At 36.7% G+C, this 21,303-nt stretch overlaps 1 protein-coding gene across 13 annotated transcripts in view; it reads right to left on the bottom strand.

Moving 5' to 3' along the window:
* Positions 1-432: 432 nt before the first annotated feature.
* Positions 433-21,303, bottom strand: part of LOC124306480 (RNA binding protein fox-1 homolog 2-like) — a 119,189-nt gene continuing 98,318 nt past the window's right edge. The window contains exons 9-15 of one of the 13 annotated variants that reach the window (XM_046767247.1): positions 10,436-10,583; positions 9,106-9,169; positions 8,824-8,850; positions 7,846-7,866; positions 5,197-5,378; positions 4,473-4,536; positions 433-4,361 (exon numbers count right to left, since the gene is read on the bottom strand). In XM_046767247.1, the coding sequence (XP_046623203.1) occupies positions 4,317-4,361; positions 4,473-4,536; positions 5,197-5,378; positions 7,846-7,866; positions 8,824-8,850; positions 9,106-9,169; positions 10,436-10,583 (551 nt within the window). In that variant the 3' untranslated portion in view covers positions 433-4,316. Of the gene's footprint in view, positions 4,362-4,472; positions 4,537-5,196; positions 5,379-7,845; positions 7,912-8,823; positions 8,851-9,105; positions 9,170-10,435; positions 10,584-13,059; positions 13,208-21,303 lie in introns of all 13 variants that reach the window. The other 12 variants (XM_046767249.1, XM_046767245.1, XM_046767251.1 and 9 more) reach the window with 12 other exon arrangements.

The raw sequence follows: 21,303 nt of genomic DNA, 5'->3' as shown, positions 1-21,303 counted from the left end.
CTTATCAATTCGCACAAATTGACGTTTCGTAAAATTAATTTCCGTGCCGACATAAGACTGACAACACAGATCTGATTTCAGTTGATATTATTGTATTTTTTAATTAGAGAGACACGTATTTTTCTACGACGACCTATTTAACGGTAAGCTCGATTCGCGTTACAAGGAAAATAATAACAATAATAATAATAATAATAATAATAATGACAATAATAATGACAAGTAAAGTGTTTCTGGGATAATCCGTAATAATTTTGTATATTTATGTTTTAGGCTGTTGAATGTCAGTTTGTTATGTTTCATTTTCTTTAATCTACGTTTATTATTTGCTGCCTAGTTGCCTGCATTTTTTTTTTCATCGTATTTATCATTATCAAAATTAATTTTCGTGAGATACGCGGAAAGGTGACAAGATACTTTCGATTTATAGCCATTTTTCTTAAACTCCGAGTCAACGTTGCATGTTTTTTTTTTTTTTATTTTATTTTTCTTTATTACCGCGCATGCTTTAAAGTTTAGAGATATTATGACATGAATATTAGACGACGTTATTAGTTATAATTATCACGCGCGTGTGCACATGTATATATGTACATAAGTATAATTATACACGAATATGTGGATATACGCGCGCGATATACGCGAACGTATAGAAAAGATCACAACTAATGATACAGTGAAAGTGGCAATCATTTGTGCTCCACTTCTGCCTCCATTAAAAAAAGAAAAAAAAAAAAAAGATGTAAAAAAAAAAAAAAAACCACCCTTCGATCCTATCTTATCCGCCTCCTCGTTTGACTCGACGTAACAGCAATCCCATAAACTTTCTACGAACAACAGAATAAGGAAAAGTGAAAGAAACTAGAAAACCAGAATGAGAAGTGAATTGCTCATTACGAATTGTAAGTAAATTTCAAATTCTTGCTAAATAACTTTTGTCATATTTTGCCACATTTACGCGTCGTAGTTCCAAGCTAACAAACATCATCCATAATTTCCAAGTTGACTTATTTACTTACATCTGTGTTTAGATATTTTTCATCAAGCAATTCGATTCGATTTCATTTGGTTTGGTTTTATCTTTCGGGCTTCCCGATTCTTTCACCGATGACTTCACCTCTATCTCTCGTTCTCTCGCTCTCTACCTACCTATTTATTATTATTTATCTCATATTCTTATATGCAACTTACATATTACAATCCTATACAGACATATACGCATGTATATAATATGTATACTTAACAAGGATATCACTCACTCGGTTCAATGTGCGTACCATTATTGTTAATCCTTAATTCATAACTATTTATTTTTACTTTTTTATTCTGATTAATTATTATTATTATTATTATTATTATTATTATTATTATTATTATTATAATATTTGTTTGTGCCCGAGAGCTGACGATAATTAGTTGGAAATATCGCTCAGATTTCAGGCCCCTCCGATGTCTACCCCCCATCCTTATGTTTTGTTGTTTTTTCTCTCCACCCCATTGCTCCTCCTTGCCTCACGTCTGTCCAAATTGTTGCAATTTATTCTATGATTCATTCATTCGGTAACGCAATCGCATATTCTAACAATTTTTTGAGTATTTTATGTATTGATGCAGTATAGAAGCAATATATTGTTTTAGCTTTGTCGTGTACCTATTTATGTGCATATACATCTAAAAGAGTTGGATTTAAATTAACTGAATTCAATTTGGGGCTTTGATAGTGCTGTTGATGTGTTTTTTTACCAAATGTTCAACCGTCAACTTGAACCAACTAATTATTTCACCTCATTGCGTCAGTGTCAACCGTGTGCTATTTGATTGGACATTGATGAATAATGATTCATGTGTCAAAAGTCTTATTCGTACACCGCGAGTGAAATAGTGAAAGCTTCATAGATAAACGGTTATTAAATACATGATAAGTTTTATTTTGTTTGTCGGTTTTCGATCAACCGAACTTCAATTCGAAAGACTGTTTGTGACACGCGGGGACAAAGAGCAAGGAGATTTTGAGAATGCATAAGAGATAAAAAGTGAAGAAAATGAGAAGGTGGCAAAAGAAATGAAAGTAAATTGAAGAAATAATCATTTGTGTCATGTTCGTCACGCTCTAAACTAACAGTATAAATATATATATAACAATTATTGATTGATTTGGTTGCTTCGAAAAAACGAATATATCGTGTACTAATATCAGTTCGATTTCTATTTGAAATTATTATTATTACTACTATTTAATCTTACTATTTATTATACACAAATACTTTACACGCGTGCTGCGCACGTATAACGTATTCATCAAGAGTGTGGATGAGTGTGGTTGTGCATTTTCTTTGCCAAAAGTTCTACGTTACGTCTAAAATCAGATTCTTCTTCAGTTACACGGTTCTTCTTGCTTTACAACTGACAATTTGTATATATTATTTACTCTACGCGTCGAAAAGGAGAGTTTGGCGAGGGAGACGGACGGGGAATCAGATTAGTTGAAAATTGTCTCTGAATTCCCGGTACTTCAATTGCTGAATAGAAATATCTATTTTATACAATCGAAAGAGCTGTTCATTTTGGTTTGGTTTTTTTTCTTTTGTTTTTTACAGGTATGAAAAGGTAAACGGTAACTGGAACAATTTTCAAACAGAGTTGTACAGGTACCGGCGTAATACATAATACGTATAATCGAGTGAAAATATCTACACACACGACTCTGAGATTTGAATTTTTTAAATATCGATTGAGAAACTATTATTATTGTTGATGTTACTATTATTATTAACAATTAAAAACTGATTTTCGAGTTCTTCAAATCGACAGAGCTAAAGTTTCCTTGTCTCTATAATATCTTCTCCTAGAGAATGAATGAATGAATGTCGATTGACTAGACCCTGTTAATATTCACCAACACCCGTGGCACGAAACATGCGGTGGTCTAAATCTCAATTCAATCCGATTTGTTTTGTTCGTTAGTTTTTTTCTTTTATGCACGTATCGTAAATAACTTTTATTTCTACGTATCGTATATCATCTACAATTCTCGGTTCCTCAAACCTACACATTTATTTGGCATAAGAACCTTCCTTTTCATCCTCTTCTTCTGACGTCGTTTTTTTTTTTTTTTTCATTTTTCTTTTTCTGCCTATTCATTTTGACCAAGTTTAATTTTACGTAGGATAATCGTCTACTTATATCATCCTAATATCTAGCTACCTATAAGTTCTGTATCTCTTACGATTATTATTACTATTATAATTATTAATAATATTATTTCTATTTTCTATTATTATAGACTATGGTAATATATGTGTAATAAATAATTTCGAGTACTGTGAACAAATTATCATTCCCATTAGTTTTTTTTCTTCTTTCTCTACTCATTCAGCTTCTCTTTTGTTCGGTATTCAAACAGCTCATCGTACCAATAATCTCTAGCTCACAACGTTTGATTTTTTCTTGCTGTATATCTTTCTTCTCTATTTTGTTCAAAGAACTCAAATATTCAACACGCACACATTATCGTGTCGTACTCGGTATATACTATACTTTACTTGTATATTTTTATATGTAACAATCGATACCTAGCGGTGGCCTTTGTTGTGTTTTCAACAATTTTCTCGTCGTTTCAAACTTCTCAGAACCTTGCTTATTATTTTCAATTACAATAATTACACTCCATGTAGCTTGCCACCAACCGAGACTACATACACGTATAATAATAAAAGTAATTTTTGTTTTTTTTTTCCAATTAGTTTACAAGTTATTGTGGTTCAATTATCTATTACATTACCATCTAACTTTTTATTCATTTATTTATTTCATTATTATATTATTACTATTATCGTTATTATTATTATTATTATATTAACATGATAATTTGGCTTGCGTAATTAGACAGCGCTTTTGTTTTTTTTTCTTTTCTTTGAGTAGCATGTGCGAATACAACGCCGCGCATGCAAGTGCTGTGCTATACACGACGAGGGTAGCATCGGTATGGGTGAAATCCAGATATCAGCTTTTTTTCTTTTAATATCGTTTCCAACTTGTCATTTTTCTTTTTTTTATGATCACGAAGATGGACGCTTAACGTTGAGGAGATGGTGAATGGCGAATTGCTCTGGTCACAACGATTGTGTCAATTTCTAGCCGGCTGTCATGGTATCTGCTGCTGAGTATACGTTTCTCCCTATGTCTTCTTCTTCGTCTCTCTTTCTTTCATTCATTCTTTTGTTTATTTAGTATTTTTCCTTGTCAAACTCCGAGAGAACAGCAATGATATTATTCCCCAAACTTGAACTGAGTTTTTTTCTTTATTCTTTCTCTATTTAGTAGGGTGCAAACCTGTTGTAACCACCTCTGTACACCGTCGCCTGTATAGGGAAATAATAAGTAAGAATAAGACATTGCTCGTTTCTCGATTACTGTCCGATTTGCCAATTTCACAATACGTGCGCCTCGTATATACCAATTTTGAAACTCACCCCGTAACCAGCTACTGGTCCAATTCCGTGTCCGAGGTAAGGATCTGCGTATTCGCGACCATAACTGTGTAAAAAAGAGGAGAGAGATTAGAAAATTATCGATCTTAGTAAGTACATCGCTTTTCTAAATTTTCAACACGAAAGGAACAATCAGAGTGTATATTTATTTGGGATATTAAGGAGAGATTAACGGTGTTACCAATATTTGCACCATTAAGTTTTGTTTAATTTTAAGGTTTTGAGACAGGATGGTTTCTGGGAGTTGTGGAAGATGAATCGTCGAATCTACGCCCTCGCAGAGCTCTACCTCGTCGTCGCCTAGAATCGTTTACAAGAAAAAGAGGACTTTCAGAAATAATGTCACAGTTCATACAGAAGTCAACCCCGATTCTTCACAACTTCAAAGATGGATGCCTCGAGGTTTCCAAAAGGTCAAAAAAAAAAAAAAAAAACCCGAGATGTGCCTGTCAATCTTACCGATCGACAATTATTGTACTGCGAATCAAGCCAAGAGTCTAGGTTTCACTGCTGCGATTTTCTAGCATCGGTAATTTTCCTCATAATTAACAGTAGATAACGCAGTATAATCAGCTAATGCTGGCGAAGCAAAACTACTTCTAAACACATCGGAGCGACACATTTTTACGCAGGCAAAGTAGTCCCGCTCTGTCTGTCGATTCTCGAAGGCAAACCAACCCTCCGCGATCGTGGTCCAAGAACTCACCCTGCCACTGCTGCGTAGCCTGCGACAGGTTGGGCTGCTGCTGCGGCTGCTCCGTAGGCACGAGCCGCCACTGCTGTGTAGGTTGCTGCCGCTGCATACGTGGCTTGCTGCGACGTCGACAAAGGGGTCTTCAATAGCGGAGAAGAGGCCGCGGCGGCCGCTGCTGCAGCTGCCTGTAACATCCACATCCCGCCATGCAAGCTCAAGCAAGCTCGAATACTAAACTATGATAGTGTGTGATGGATGAGGGTCAACGGATGGGGTGAAACTGCGATGTACTCTACTGTCCATGTGTCGTTAAATGCTATGTATTAATAAGTGACGAATGAAGTGTGTTAAAAGCACCGCGAGCACCGCTTGCAAGACTAATTTTACTTTCATTACTCTTTTACATTTTTCTTATTAACTGTGATTAGTCTTTCAATCTTTTACAAAAATTATATGCACTTGTGATGGTTCGCAATTCATGCAAGTAGAAAATGAGACGATTGTTTTTATTTTTGTTCTTTTTATCAAAGTCTGAGCCTACCGCAGCATAGATATATAGAGTTGTCAAAATTCCCCGGTGAAAATATTCATTGCACAAGACTTTGCAGTGTCTCGATTCGCAAACTTGTTGAAATATTTGAAAGAACGAATTTTGTGTGCTTGTGCATCCGTTTACATGTGATAGTTGACGTGTAATTATGGGAGTCATATGTTTGTTTCTTTCTTTTTTTTTTTTATATATATATATATATGTACCATGCATGAGACGTTGAGAAAAACCAAGGTGCAGTCAAACCTTCAAAAATTATCACAATTATATAGTATATGTGCAAATCCTAATTCCTTTTTACAGACAACAGTGTATATAATATAATATATATTTATACATTGTACCTACGTCGTAACTAATTGTTATTATCAATAATCACATTATTAAATCACAATGTACTAAATTCATATCCGCATTCAAGTTCTATAATTTTCTTTTTATCATTTCTAACATTTCTATCATAATAATGAGGTGGCTATGCAAGATTCTTTCTTTTTCTTCTAGATTCTCATTTTCGTTTCATTTCTTTTCCCTCTCTCTCTTTTTTTTCGAACCGTTAATCGAACTAATTTCGAAATAAAAAATCAATTAAAAAACTTATCGCTTCACAGCAAAGAAAAAGGTGTAAATTGATTGAAAGGTGTAATTGGATGATGTGAATACTCTTTCTACGTATCGTAAGTATAAAAATGTGTATTATATACATATTTCGGCATTATTCCGTAAACCGCGATCCAGGCTTACAACTTGGATGAATTTAGAAAGGGGGCGAGTATTCTCCGGGTCGCTGATGTCGATACCCTGAGGGTTACACGTGAATGTGACGCAACGACACAGCGGTTGGAGCAAGAAATTCAAGCCCCAAGATATTTCTGTTCGTTCTCAGGATAAATGGATTTTCGAGCACCCGAAAAGGTACGAAGGAAAGAAGTGAAGGAACAAAATAAATAAAGGGGAAAACATAAAAAAAAGAGATAAGATATTGAGGCGAAAATCCAACAATAGAAAAAAAAGAATCCTTTGAGCTCTTATCCAGCATTTTCTTCTCACAAGTATTTTAAAGTGGGTTCAGTTTATATATCGAAAATCCCTCGATACGCCTGTAAACTCTAGTTTGCTCTGCATTGAAAATCGAGAAAAAGAAAAAATGCAAAACTATGAACGAACGCTATATGGATTAACCTCTACGTGTGAAAGAAAAAAAAAAAAAAAAAAAAACTGCTATGAGAAAGTAATTCGTGTTAGTACGGGTAATACCTAATTCAAAATATCCATTTAACAGTCATATCGTATCCCAAGCGAACGAGACAGCCATTGCAGATTTATTTAAATGACAAAACAAATAGAAATGAAAATCGTACAAAAATTTTTTTCGTACCTAGAAATAATGCGTGGGTTTTATTAATACGTGTGTAACGATCGGTTTTAAAATTCCCGTATACTTTTTACGTCTACTGCACAGGTACACAGGTTACATATAAAAGCGAGGTGTCGGTAGAGGGGGAAGAAAAAAAAAGAAAAAAAAAAAAGAGGAGGTAAAAGAAGAAGAAAAGAACAATGAAAGAGCTTTTACGTCGAGAGACAAAAAGAAGGAAGGATAAAATCTAGAGAATGATTAAACGAATAACTGTCGCATAAAAAGTTAGACAGAATATAGATAGTAAGAAAGAAAAATAACGAATAAGAACAAGAAGAGTAAAAGGAAAAACCGCCAGATAAATTATAATAAAGAAACAAAGGTGTATAAATATAACAACGTTGCGTTCTAAGAACACACCGCTGTATATGATATATGTAAATTACGTGATAAGAGACGATAAGTATGAAGATATATACAATAACAGATAAAGGTATCTATAAATGTAATTCGAGGAAAAATATTAATGAAGGAAAACGAAAATTTTAAACAGAACAAGAAAGTGGAATTGAAAAGAAGTGGAAGAAGAAAGACAGAAAGAAAAAAGAACCACAAATGTATATGCAGATTTACGTAAACAGTTTCTGTTCTTGTTTTAGTTTATAAGTTTTCTCGTCAATCAACCAAATGAAGAAACAAACTTTCAATTATGTATACTGATAATAATATAATGTCAGGCCGTAAAAATTCCTACCTCCATACCGGGCGCTTTTGTCTGAAACACAAACGGTAATCCTGAATCGTTATGACCAGTAACCACCTGCAATTTTGTTTTTTCTGTTTTCATATATAATGTGTACCCATATCCATGTTATAAAACAAAACAAAAATAAATTAAAAAAAATCACCCCGCTGATCCACAAACAACACAGTCGAAATCTTCCGTTCTGCAGTAAAATTCAATTCATTCCGTACCAAATCGTTCTTGTGAATAGAAAAGGAGACACAATTTTCGAAAAATAAAACAAGAAAAAAAAAAACGTATCGATGTAGGTATCCGGTTAACGCAATAATCGAGTGGCCCGTGTGGATACGAGTAGTCAATAAATGTAAACCAGCAGTATAAGAGGATGCATATGTAGCGATGATGGTTATATAGGTATGTATGAGATGTACGAGAGTGTATTTTGAGAGAATCCGCGAAGGCGAGAAGATGAATCAGCCAGAGAAAATCCGAGGGGTACTGTTTATATACCGGGACAATCTCTTGAAACTTGAAAATCGATCGCGCAAGCGCGAGTTTTATCGGCTGTTCGCGCAGGCTGGCCAACCCGAGTTTTCAGCCGTCAAACTCTTTCCGCCGGCGACGTGGTTCCTACGAATTTTCGAGGTTAGGATCTCGAACAATCGAGACGGCGACTCGGAAAGGTTTCGGAAGCATTTGTCGTCGGGGCGGAAAGTCGATTCTTCGAAGAACGGTCGGAACTCGACGCTTGCGCTCTTTGAAAATTCAAACGCAGACATTTTGCGTAGGTTGGCCCGCCTGCGTCGCGGACGAGAATATCGCCGCGGGAACGTTTCGCCGACCAATGAGATTTGATCATTCGGCGCACGCGCGGTTCGTTTTCAAGTTTCAAGAGATTCTCCCGGTATATGTATGGTAATGTATAGGCGTTATAATGTGTATATGCAATCGGGTGATTGGTGTGTCATTTTGGGTACATGTACTAACATCAGCTGTTGCTTGCGGCCATTCCAGCTAACCGTCAAAAATTTCGCACTATTAAATTCCGCTCTCACATCGTTCTTGCATTTATATGCGATATTTCGCATAATTAAATGTATGATAACAATAATAATAATAACAATAATAATAACAGACACACGATTTGAAAAATAAAATCAAAGTTGAATGCATGAATAAGAAGAAATCGCAACTTGTAACAATGAATTTATAGAGAATATAGCAATTGCATAAAAAGAGACGTAACTTGGTATAATTTTCAATTCTTACCTGGAGCCTGTAGTTAGGATCTTGCGTCGCGGCGTGTGCCGCTAGGAAGGGATCATAGTAGACGCTGAAACAGGGGGAAAAGAAACACGATTAGAGAATGAAAATTTAAACCTTTAAAAGCCTTCAGCCAAGTTTCAAAATTCTCCGACACTGCGGGGAGGGGGAAGCGACGTGAAATTGGAAAATGAGGAGAGGGCGGTCGGTGGAGGTGATTAATAATTACCGAATCAATCAAGCCCGGATCGATTCGAAATCAGACTCGTCAAAAGTTGGCGTAACGAAGCCGAGAAAGACTTTGGAATGCGTTCGCCAATTTCCTCCCGTTAATTTGAACCAAACGCGATGTTAACACGTGTGAGTTCGTGTCTGTGTGTGCATTTTGCGTTTAGATTTAGGTACAGACAGGAAACTACTACATGTATAATGTATAGACGTATGAGTCACATTGTTTCCGAGGACGGTAGACGAGCAAAAACTGGGACAGTAATCAACCGGCAGAGAAGCGAAGCTGCTGGGGTATTATACAATTTTCCTATCCGTATGGGGGAAAAACGCGGATAGGGGAAAAACAATTTCCGACCGAAATACATGACCAGAATGATCGCCTCGTCGCGCTCCGATAAACAAATTATTTCACAACGTCCGATTCATTAAACGCTCCCTGAGGCAGAAGCATGGAAAGGAATTATTTTCGTTCGCTTTGAATGTTTATTAATTTACGTAATGAAGGATTTTTTAATAAATAATTCCACGCGGTTGCAGCTTGCCGCATTTCGCTCGGTCGATTTCAAGTGCGTCTTTTTCTCTTCAATTTTTTCATTATCTGTTCTCCAAAAAGAAGAAACAAAAAACCCGATCAAAGTTTAAAATTTACACCTTATACGCGAAGAGATTCAGTGACTTTTCTCGATCACCGAGGCAAGAGAAAGAGGGAGAATATCGATACGTCAAATTCGCTGAAAAAGTGATATTTTCATCGTTGTTTGTGGGTTAGGCGAATCGGATAAAATTCCGAACCTGTAATCGGCTTTTCATCGAATGGCTTTACGTACAAGAAGATCCCTCTTTTCATCGTCGACATTTCAACGCGCATGAGACGGACGTTACTGACCGGAATTTGGAACGGAATTAGGTGAATCTAAACATACACATCGACACACAGATAGATTATGCATGTATATACACAGACATATAGGAGTTAAATAAAATTGTGCAACGTGCTAAAAATGCAGAGCCAAGTCTTTCGCAGTACCACAGAGATCAGGGTTAGGGTCACGGACAATGTGGGTGACCAATTTACGAAAGCGTTCTTAAGGTCGTAAATACTCACGTTTGCGCGAAGGGATGAAGGGCCGTGGCTGCGGCTGCGGCAGCCAAGGGATTTGGATTTCTAGCTAAAGCCAAAGCAGCGCCTGCCGGAAATGCGGTTCGTGCGCCAACTCTTCCTCTCTGTATCGCGACGCCCCTTAAAGCTGCGGCTGTAACACGATGAACGAAAAAAAAAACCCTCTTACCTTAGTGTAACTTAGCGACGTATATTTGGACGAAATTCTTCGACGGCTTTCAGGTCGTCGACGGTGTCACAACGGGCTGGATAGGTGGTGCGAACCTTCGGCGGCGACGGCGTTCTTTCTTATCCAAGGGATTGACAAACGAGCAAAGAGAGAAAGAGAGAGAGAGAGAGAAGAGAGAGGGTGGAAAAAAAAAAGATTTTTTCCAACGCCGGATGGGAAACACGGGTGGGAAGATCTGCGGTCTGGTCGATCTGGATGCGACAGCCGATTCCGAAGAAGAACCCGGAAGTTCCACAGGCCAAAGACTGGAGAACCAGAGGACAGGTGGCCTGGCCATCAGAGGACAAAACCAGACGAAATGGTGGATGAAGTGGCACAAGACGAGACGAAAGATAAACTTCCTCGAGCCTGTTCGCTCGCGGAATTCTATAGAGTCGATGATCAGCATCGAGCCGAGATTTGGAAGCGACCAAAGACCCCTTAAGTCATCCCTGAAGAGTACGACTTCCACGCACAGCGGTTCGTCGGTTCGTTTCCATCTGCCACCCGAGCACCGAGAAGACGACATTCGGAAGTCTGCGACGGGAAAACGAACCAGCGTGGAAATCGTGGCTCCTCCGATCGAGGTTCTTGGAGGCTTGGAATCGGAACATGGGGAAGAGGATCGGAGAACCGGAAGAATGCGAGGCCTGTTAAAGAAAACCTCGTGGCGTATTCTGTTATGCCTGACCTGCGGTATAGTCGTTCCCTTGTTCCTGGTAATCCCGGTACTCGTCACCTATGAAAATCTGCGCCGTGTTCCCGAACCGGGGATAAAGTGAAGAGAGAGAAAAATAACTACGATGTGATTGATTCGCTTTGGACATATCAAAGATAGGGATGTGAAGGATACTACCAAGCTCGATTGGCGAACGAATTGCGACCTCTGACGATCAACCGGAAGATCGATGACGCGATTTGATCAACTTACTGGGGTTAAACTGCTGCGGGACGTACGTCACTACGTAGAACACTCGACGCGTAGAGCCCGAACGATCGAGGAGGGAAATGAATGGTCCAATTTACTCCCGTGTCGAGGATCGGGTTAACGGATGACAGACGGGCTCCGATGCTGCATGGATGGCCGGCACGTATTCACGACGTAAAGCAGTTCGGAGTGGGTTGAATCGAACGGCTCTTCTCGGTTCTCTGCCTCTCTCCTTCTCTCACTCGATTCTACGCGAGTGTCTGGAATCCGACATTTGATACGTGGACCGGGTAGGTATTTTGGAATAACGATCGGTACTGTCGTCGTAATCGTAATTCAAAGATGATGCAAAAGAAACTAGCCCTTCCTCTCGACGTCTGAGACTCCCCAGGACTCGTTCGATTCACAAAACGCTACACCGATAGCTTGTTTAACGGATCATCTGTTTTTTCTTCGACGGAAAGAAGCTTGATAATCATCCGACGAGAAATCAGGGATGTGCGTCATGCTTGCGCCGAGTAACTGTGAAACCACTTCTTCCCGTTGAACGGTAGGAAAAACGCTGGAGAGAAGTTGTGGATTGAAAATTTCTTTCACGAGAGGCCTGCCTTTGACCAAGTACCCGTACATACATCCACACATACACAAGTGAACTTACAAGTGGCACTTACGAATTCTGGCTAGCTCTGGATTACAGTTGTGACCCAAAACAAAGAGAAAACAAGAAAAAAAATTTTAAAAATCAACGCCACGATAAGTTACTGTGCGTCTTGCTCTACTGGTGAGTGGTTGCGACGTGCGTTTGAAAACTTGTGCAACGCGTTCAACGTTTCAGGCTAGTGCGAGAGATCTTTGTTCGCAGGATGCACAAAGCAGGCACATTCAAAATAATCGTGTTTTCAAAGTTATGCATTTCGCGTGAAGCGATGGGGGGAGGATTCAAACATTACACAGATGACACTATTTTCGTCAACCTGTGTTTTTTTTTTTTTTTGTTTCCCATTCTACGTACGGAAAGAGGTAACAAAATGCGTAACAATGAATACTATACAAAGTGGTACAATATGCTTTTTGGGATTAATATTAACGAAGAGTTGATAATGATAATTAAATGGGTCTATAACGTGTAACACGATTGGATGAACCGGGGGATAACGATCAGTTGTAAAAATTCTCATAATCTCAAGGGAACGATGTTGAAAACGGTATACAACAGCATCGGCGGCAAGACCGATAGTAAAAGAATAATGGTTATGGTTAAGGGTAGCAACAACATCAACAACAACAACAACAACCACAACATTAACAACAACAACCAGGTAACAACAAGACCAAGAAGATGTGAGGAGGAAAGTAGAGATGAGTAAGAAGATTCAAGAAAAGAGTCAGCGTTTTGTTTTTGGTGCTCATGGAGAGAAGAGGGCTTGGGTCTTGGGGCTTGGTGAAAGATTTGAGATAAAGTTTTCCAAGTACCTCCGTCTCGCCGCGGCTCTGGGTGCCAGGACCAGCGGCGCCGCAGCGGGTGACGGAGTGACCGCTGCCGCTGCCGCAGCCGCAGCCGCCGCTGCCGAAGGAGTCGCCGCACCCAACCAGCTCCAAGGCACCGCCGGTAACCTGTAGCCTGTCGAAGTACAAATTGGTTGTATAGTATGTGTGACACGTACATGGATGATTATTACGAAGAGAAACAGGGACCAACGCCTCCTTGGCATTCCTTAATTACGATTCTGCATACCTACTGTCGATCGGCATTGCATCGTTCGTTTGTAACGCCCGTAACTTATACCCACCATTTTCTCATCGCGTCTCATCCTCGTCCTCTCTTGGCTCTGACAAGATGGCGTACAACACATCGACAAGTTCAGCATTTTGGCCTGTGATCACTTATCGGGATCATCTTGACGGTTTGTCAGTGCAAGAGGATGTTCAATCCGATCAGTGTTCACAGGATTTTTTATAATATATTGCGGAGTCGGATACCTGCCGTATTTTTCGGAACTTACAAGAATGGTGTCGCAGGTCGATATCTTGGTTTTGATTTCTTTGGTAATGTGCTGTAGTAGACTGAAAACTAAGCGACACGTGTCTCTTTTTGAAACCACCCTCCAAATTAAGGCATGTCAAGGAACTATGTAATATTCTTAATTAAAAATACAACTGCCAAGTCGACATTTGACATGCATTAATTTGGAGGTGTAGTTTAATCCTCTTGAAGTGTTTCATGGCAGATAAAAAAAAAAAAAAAAAAATACGTGTCGCTTATTTTATAGTCAACTATAACACATTGAAATAGAAATGAAATCGGAGAAATCGACTTGGGATACCTTCCTGGTTAGTTGAACGTTACGTGAGTCAGGAAATGAGCCGCGGTTTAGTTTTATTAGACTGAATTTTTCATGTTATACGCCGTCGCGAGCAGAGAGTGAGAAAGGAAGTCGGAGAGAGAAGCAAACTGGTACTCGATGTGTGAATTATTTATTTTTTACCTTTTCACCGTGCATGTATTATGCATACGGTATGAAACACAGATAGCATCGATTTCACCGGAATCGATACGTGCTCTATATATACATATACATATATATATAGTATATACCTTGATTCGTGTTACGTGCATGATAATTAGATACATATACGATTTTCGTAATCTCCCGAGCACGCGGGTTAAACCGAAAGGTGGAAGAGAAAAACCGAGACTGATAAAGATATATAACTGGTGATTTTGTTTTACCAACCGCGCCCTTCAATCACTCATTCATCATGTTTTCATCGATCGGAATTTAGGATTACGGATTCGGTAATTTCTATTTAACCTCCTGGAATTTTCTCCGTCTTCGACGCTCAAGAAGCGGTTCGAAAAAATGAAGTTTAACATCAAGATTTACTGTACAGCGAATCTAACCGAAAATAATTTCACGAATGCAGCGATAATTTGTAGTGGAAGACGGGGGCGAATGAAATGAACTTAGATATAAAAGGCCGAGGAAAGGTTATAAAACAGAACTAACATAAATCAAAAATAACCGCAACTCGGCTCGAACCGCTATTCTCAAAGAGATAAATGAACTCCAAAGCCCATCCGTCAAGATCACGACCCACGTTCGCCTGCACCTTACAAATCCCATAAGAGAGTTTCTTTCTGTATACTTTCGTTAAAATCATACCGTTGACCGCGTTGCCATTTCCGAAACGATAAATATACTTCGTCGTAAATAGGGCCCCGGAGAATCCTTATGAAAATTGACTGGATTTTCAGTACGTTACAGGAAACTACTGATTTTTGGGACTTGTCTCCGCGAGAACTTTCGATCGTGAGGATGATACGTACAACTGTAACCGAGTACCAATTTCCCTGAAGATTCCACGTGATGTCAAAGTTAGCAACGTTAACGTAACGATCGAATCATCGGGTTAAAAAAGAAGCTTACCGCGCAATTTTAGACCAACATCCAAGAGATCGTCTTTTCAAAACAAAAGTACATTTCGTATCTCACGTTTTACCAAATCACGCATCGTTGCTGTAACGTTACCAGCATCGTACTCGTTACAACGTATCGTCGTGGGGAAAAATGACGCATTTCCGAAAGAAGGGGGCCGCGATTCGAGCCTCGATGTAGGCGGTAATTAATATGATTGAACCCCGGAGGAAGCGAGGGATGAAATAGGGGGGGGGGGGGGGGGGGGGGCGAGGAGCGAGAGGAGAGGAGAGAGGCTGCAGCCGGCGGGGCTCTTCTCTTCACGGCGATCAATAGACCCGCCCAGAGCGATCCCTGGACCAACTTCGGTGCCTCGACGGCAGCCCGACGTCGACGTCGACGTCGACGTCGAGTCGAGCCAAGCCCCGCGATTCGCGTGGAGAAATTCCATTTTCCTTTCATTACTCGCGTCGTTTTATCCCAACTCGAAGCGATCTGCCGCTAAACGTATTATATGATATTCAGGGTAGCCACAAATTTTTGGTGGAAAAAAAAAAAAAAAAAAAAACAATTCAATGACATTTCCAGCTTTTTCCCGAAATTCTCCCAGTTCTAGTAACTTACTAAGAACTTAAATCGTTCGGCTTGTTGACTCTGTATTCGGTTGAAATTCAACTCGAATTTAAGAAAAATATATAACGTACAAACAAAAAAAAAAAAAAGTCAGTTCTAGTCGAATTTATTTTCTCGAGGTAAAAAGGTAAACTTGTTACCTCGAAAAATCGTTTCTAGTTCCCGTAATCGAAGACTGATATTTTCGGTCTTTTCCATTACCAAATTAAAAATCCCCAGACAATTCCGGATTTTCAATTTTTTTTTTTTTTTTTGTTTTTTTTTTCAGCTGCGCGCGGGCCACCCTGTAGTATATTTATTCAACGTCGCAACACCCGAGATACGTGATAATAGAATGAGAAATGTAAGACGCGAGAAAGGAAATCTTTAAGGAAATTTTTTTTTTTTTTTTTTTTTTTTAGCCGAATCTCCCGAATTTTTTCGATTTTACATCGTGTTCCGATTTGTACGTGTGTAAAATATAGACGCGAGAACTGAGGAAATAAGCACGACTTTTTTATTCTCCTGCATGTTGAGGGTGTATATTAAATATGTATAAATATATAATATCGATATGTGTTATAAAAAACGAGAATACTAAACGGAAATGAAACGACATTTCAGAGAGATATCACAATTTAACTCGCACGAATGAAAAACCGCAGGAATTTCTTTTATCGTTCAATTTCACGCGAACTAGGAAAAATTTATGTCGGGTCAAGTTTTTGATAAAACTGTCGAATCGAGTTGACAATATAAAACGCGATTTCGAACCGACCGATTAGAGACGATGATGATGTGAAAAACAAAATGCACTAAAAAAAAAAAAAAAAATAAACAACAAAAGAACCGTCAAATACTGTGATTGAAAACAAGAAATGACGGTATTATGAAAAGATGGTTAAAAAAAAAAAAAAATTCGATGATAACAATAAATGATATAAATCTCGATGATCTGAAAAGTATGTTGATATGAATAAATGAATAAAGTGGTTAGTTTGATGACGTATTATATGCGTGAATGTGCGTGTGATGTTTGTGTATCACGATGATAAAGAAAACAAGCTAATTACGATGAAAAAAATTGAGCAAATAAAACGATGAAGACGAAATTTTAAATGAGTGAAAAAAAAAAAATAAAAAAATTTTTAAATAAAAATCGTATACGCAAAGATGAGATACAATTGTGTGAGATTTGGAAAGAAAATTAAAAATTAACATACAGATAATTGAATAGAGAGACAAAAAAAAAAAAATCATCAATACACAGCTTATAAGATTCAATCAAATGCACTAGGAACCACATTCGCACAACCCACAAGTAAAGCAACAATAATTAGATGTCTGTGTGTGTGTGTGTGTGTGTGTGTGTGTTTATATATATGTATATCAAATCTAATTAACAAATCGTCAAACTAACAAACCACTATAAAGGGCATTATATATAGTAATAAAAATGGTGATGATAAAACGATAACAGTCATGTAATATAACAATTGTAATGATAATAACGTTGTAGTAACGACAAAATAATCAAGAAATCAGCGACAGTTTTTCTCATATACACGGATATAAATATATATATATACACATATATATATACCAACGCACGCGTGTCTGTACATTTGTGTATATAGATAAATATATATATAAATTTATTTCTTTCGTTTTCCTTTTTTTTTTTTTTATACACCCGATCCGACGTCATAACGCGTGTGTTCATTGCATATAATGTATGTATGATGAGAAATATAATCGTGTGTTGTAAATGCACCTATGTAGTTCCAGTGCGAGCTGATATTTGTAAAAAAGAAATAGATGGAGAAAAAATTGAGAAAAAAAAAGCAACAAACAACAATTGATAAATCAAGAAACGACTTCTCTCTCGTACGTAATACGATTAATTTCAAGTTATATGCTCATTCGTAGCAATAACAATATATGTATACCGTACGTATGGAACACAATATACATATATATATATCTATGTCATGCAATTTTATTTAAGCAAGTTGTTCCAAAATTTCAACATTCGTGAGAGAAAATAAATTGGTTTTGTTTTTTTTTTTTTTTTTAATCGCCGATGTTTTTTTTTTCTTTCTTTCTTTCTTTCTTTTTTTTATCCCGTCACTCGCAACTTTCGGTCGATTGGCGGAAAGGAAAAAAAAAAAAAAAAAAAATTAAAAACGAAACGACGCGTCATCTGTCGTCGTATTTCGTCGTCCGTTGTAACGGTGTGGAAAAATTGATGTTCAACCGAGTGTCTGAGAGTGATTTTTTGTAGTCGGTGAGAATAAGAAAAAAATTTAAATAAAATAAATAAAGAACAGAGGCCGATCGAAATTTTCGCGCAAGGTTACCGAGGGGGAGGGGAAAAAAAAAAAATTAATCGTCTGTAGGTCGTTGGGTAAGAAGTGAGAGTAAAAAAAAAAAAAAAAAATAAAAAAAAAAATAAAAATTATAAACAAATGAAATGCCGACTATACGACAGGCTTGCGTTAAACGAAGAGAGAAAAAAATAAATAAAAATGGTACATACACGAGTACATGAGTGAAACTAACTATACGTATAGTAAATATATGTATGTACGTATATATATATATATATGTGTGTATATATATATATATACATATACATATACATATAATTATATCACAGGTGAATCTCATATGAAGGCAAGCCAAGGCCACGACATGAGACGTGCAAATTAAATAAGTATAGAGGAGGTATGAGGGGGGGAAAAAAAAAAAAAAAACAAATAAGATGTAATAATATTAAAAAAGCAATTAAAAATTCTCTCCCAAAACCGCTCCAACCACAACCAAGCACAACCACAGGCAGGTACAGGCCCTTTCTCGGCCCCATTGTCAACGAGTCAATTATATAAGTGGGTAAATACACATTACCGGTGATTATTATTTAATAATAATAATAATAATAATAATAATAATAATAATAATAATAATAATAATGGAATTAAATGAGAAAAAAAAATATTATACGTGTGTGTATAAATATATATACATATAGATAAAGATGTATAAATATTGTAATTAAATTAAAGAAGTGACGTAACTTGAGGGGGAAAGTAAAATAAAACAAAATTAAAATAAAAAATAACGACAACATTGAATAAAACGTAAGGTGAACGTACAAAATTATATTATATATGGTATGTAAAAGTAGTTAAGTATATATGTATAAGCATAAAATGTGATCGTTCGGGATAGAAGTGTCCTATATATATATATATATATATAAACATAGGAACAGCGTATTTCGTGAAAAATGGTAATTCAAGATAAAAGTGCGGAAGTGTTAATTCATTCTTCTTTTTTTTTTTCAAATTACGGAAAGAACCGAAACTAGTATCGATCTTACTATCAAGATAAGAGCTATCAATTATCGTCGTTGTTTGAATTATTAATTATTTTCTTTTTTTTTCATAACCAATTTCACTACTGCGCAGTGATCAAACCGTAAATTAAACTTGGAACCGAGTGTGTATTATATTTTTTCTCCTTTTTCTCACGTTTTAAAAAGAACGACGTGTTTGCCAATCGCGACAATTTTGAATTGACTTATTCGTTAATGAAAGGGGGATGGCAAAGGGGTGGGGTGGGGGGAGGGTGGGGGGGGGGGGGGGCATTTTATACGTATAATATAACGCAAGTTAATAATAATAATAATAATAATAATAATAGTAGTAGTAACGATGATGATTAAATTACAATAATCAATTTATAAACTATACGCACATTGAGATGTTATGCATACAAAACGTTGGTATTCGTATAAATATACACACACGTAATTCGAAGAAGAACTGCTTTTCGAATAATTTGAATGTTTTACAATTTATAGAATTTTTTTTTTTTTGCTCTCTCTCCTTTACGGATGTTCCGAAATTATATTGAAGGCGAACTGAAAGTTGAAGATCGAGCGAATCGTAATGTTTTGTATCAGCCGTAGATTTTTCCCTACGCTTACAAAGGTTTTTTTTTTTATCAGTCTATCTACAAATTCTTCCGATTGAAGCAAATTTTTATTCACGCTACGAGCGAGGCGCGTAGACGAGAAAGAGAAAAAGAAAAATACGATACAAAGATTGGAACTTTCCTTGTTTGACGAATAGGTGGAAAAGTCTGTGAATAATAATTCGTACGATAACCGATGCGCGACATTTCTTCTCCGTGATGCATATATTCGTATAAATAATACTTTCATCATTTGTATGCATAACAAGTACATGTGCGTGTGTATATAAATAAAAATGCACAAGTGATTAAATGATAGTGAGAATAAATAAATAAATAAATAAATAAATAAATAAATTAGATAAACAAAATACCTCATGCTTCACCATAATAATACATTGGATAGAGTGCCCTAGGCTAGCTGCTACTTGCAAGAATCATTAATAAATAATGTATGTATACAATGGTATAATATGCATGTGACTTTTGTTTTTTTTTTTTCATACTCTTCATCTCTAGACTCTCTAAACGAAAGCTAATAATTACGGCCAGTTGCTGAATCGATCGCCACCTTGCGAGAAAATCGCACTTTTTTTTTTTTTTTTTTGTCGATTCGTTTTTCCATTTTCAACATTGTTATAAACACGATTTACGAGCACATAGCGCAAAAAGAGAGGGTGGGGGGGGGGTTATATGCAATAATTATGCTGCGGTGAATGCATACACAGAGACTAGTCGAAACGAGAAGGGGGGGGAAAAAAAAAATTGAAACAAAAATCAAATCAAAAAGTAAAGAAAATAAGACAAGAAAAAAAAAAAAAAATTAATAAGAATAACGTCACAATTTTCAAAATCTAATTATATCTTATACATAATGACGTGCAGTGAATTAGATATCTTGCATTGTTTTTTTTTTTTTCGATCTTTTTTTTCCACGCTTTCTTTTCTCCTTTTCTTTTTGCAGAAATGGCAAAAATCAGCAACCAAGCGCATTCACAAATCATATATGTATAAGTGGAATATAAATGGAGTTTGTACTTTGCCATACGACGATTATTTCTACAAATTTAATTGCGTTCCATACTTTGGTTTCTTCGTTTTTTTTTTTCTCTTCATTAGTTAATTAATGACCGACAGTGCTGAGACTGAATAAATAAATGAATAAGTGAATAAAAATGAAAATGTTCAAGACTCTCGTGTGTATTCTTCAAAACTATCGTTGGAAATTACCGATGCAGTATGACTAGTAATAATAAACTCGATGTGAGAACACAACTATATTATGTAACAATATAATATCTATATACGTAACAAAATGCAAATGCACATATGCGATGCTTTGTGTGCTCGTTCCTTTTTTCTCTTTCCATTCTTTTCTATACATCTCGTTTTCTTCTTCTTTTTTTTTTTTTATCTGTTTCTGTTTCTTGCTTGCAAATGCAACACACACACACAAGGGTGTCAACTACTACTGCGGCAGCATAGCTAATATTTATGTATACATAATAAATATAATATAAACGTATATTATATTTGCGAATAATATACGTTCATATATGTACGTTCATTAATTACGGTATAATAATAGTATCGTGCCTATAATGATAATTAATATACATACATACATATGCACCAATATGCACTTCTTTCATTATTACATTACATGTATCAATGTTTAAGATACATTTTGATGCTTGTAATACGATAAATG

Source organism: Neodiprion virginianus, chromosome 5 (assembly GCF_021901495.1).
Source record: "Neodiprion virginianus isolate iyNeoVirg1 chromosome 5, iyNeoVirg1.1, whole genome shotgun sequence".
NCBI classification, from domain to species: Eukaryota; Metazoa; Arthropoda; class Insecta; order Hymenoptera; family Diprionidae; genus Neodiprion; species Neodiprion virginianus.
The sequence above is the reverse complement of the archived record's forward strand: the minus strand, read 5'-3'. Positions and strand labels throughout refer to the sequence as shown.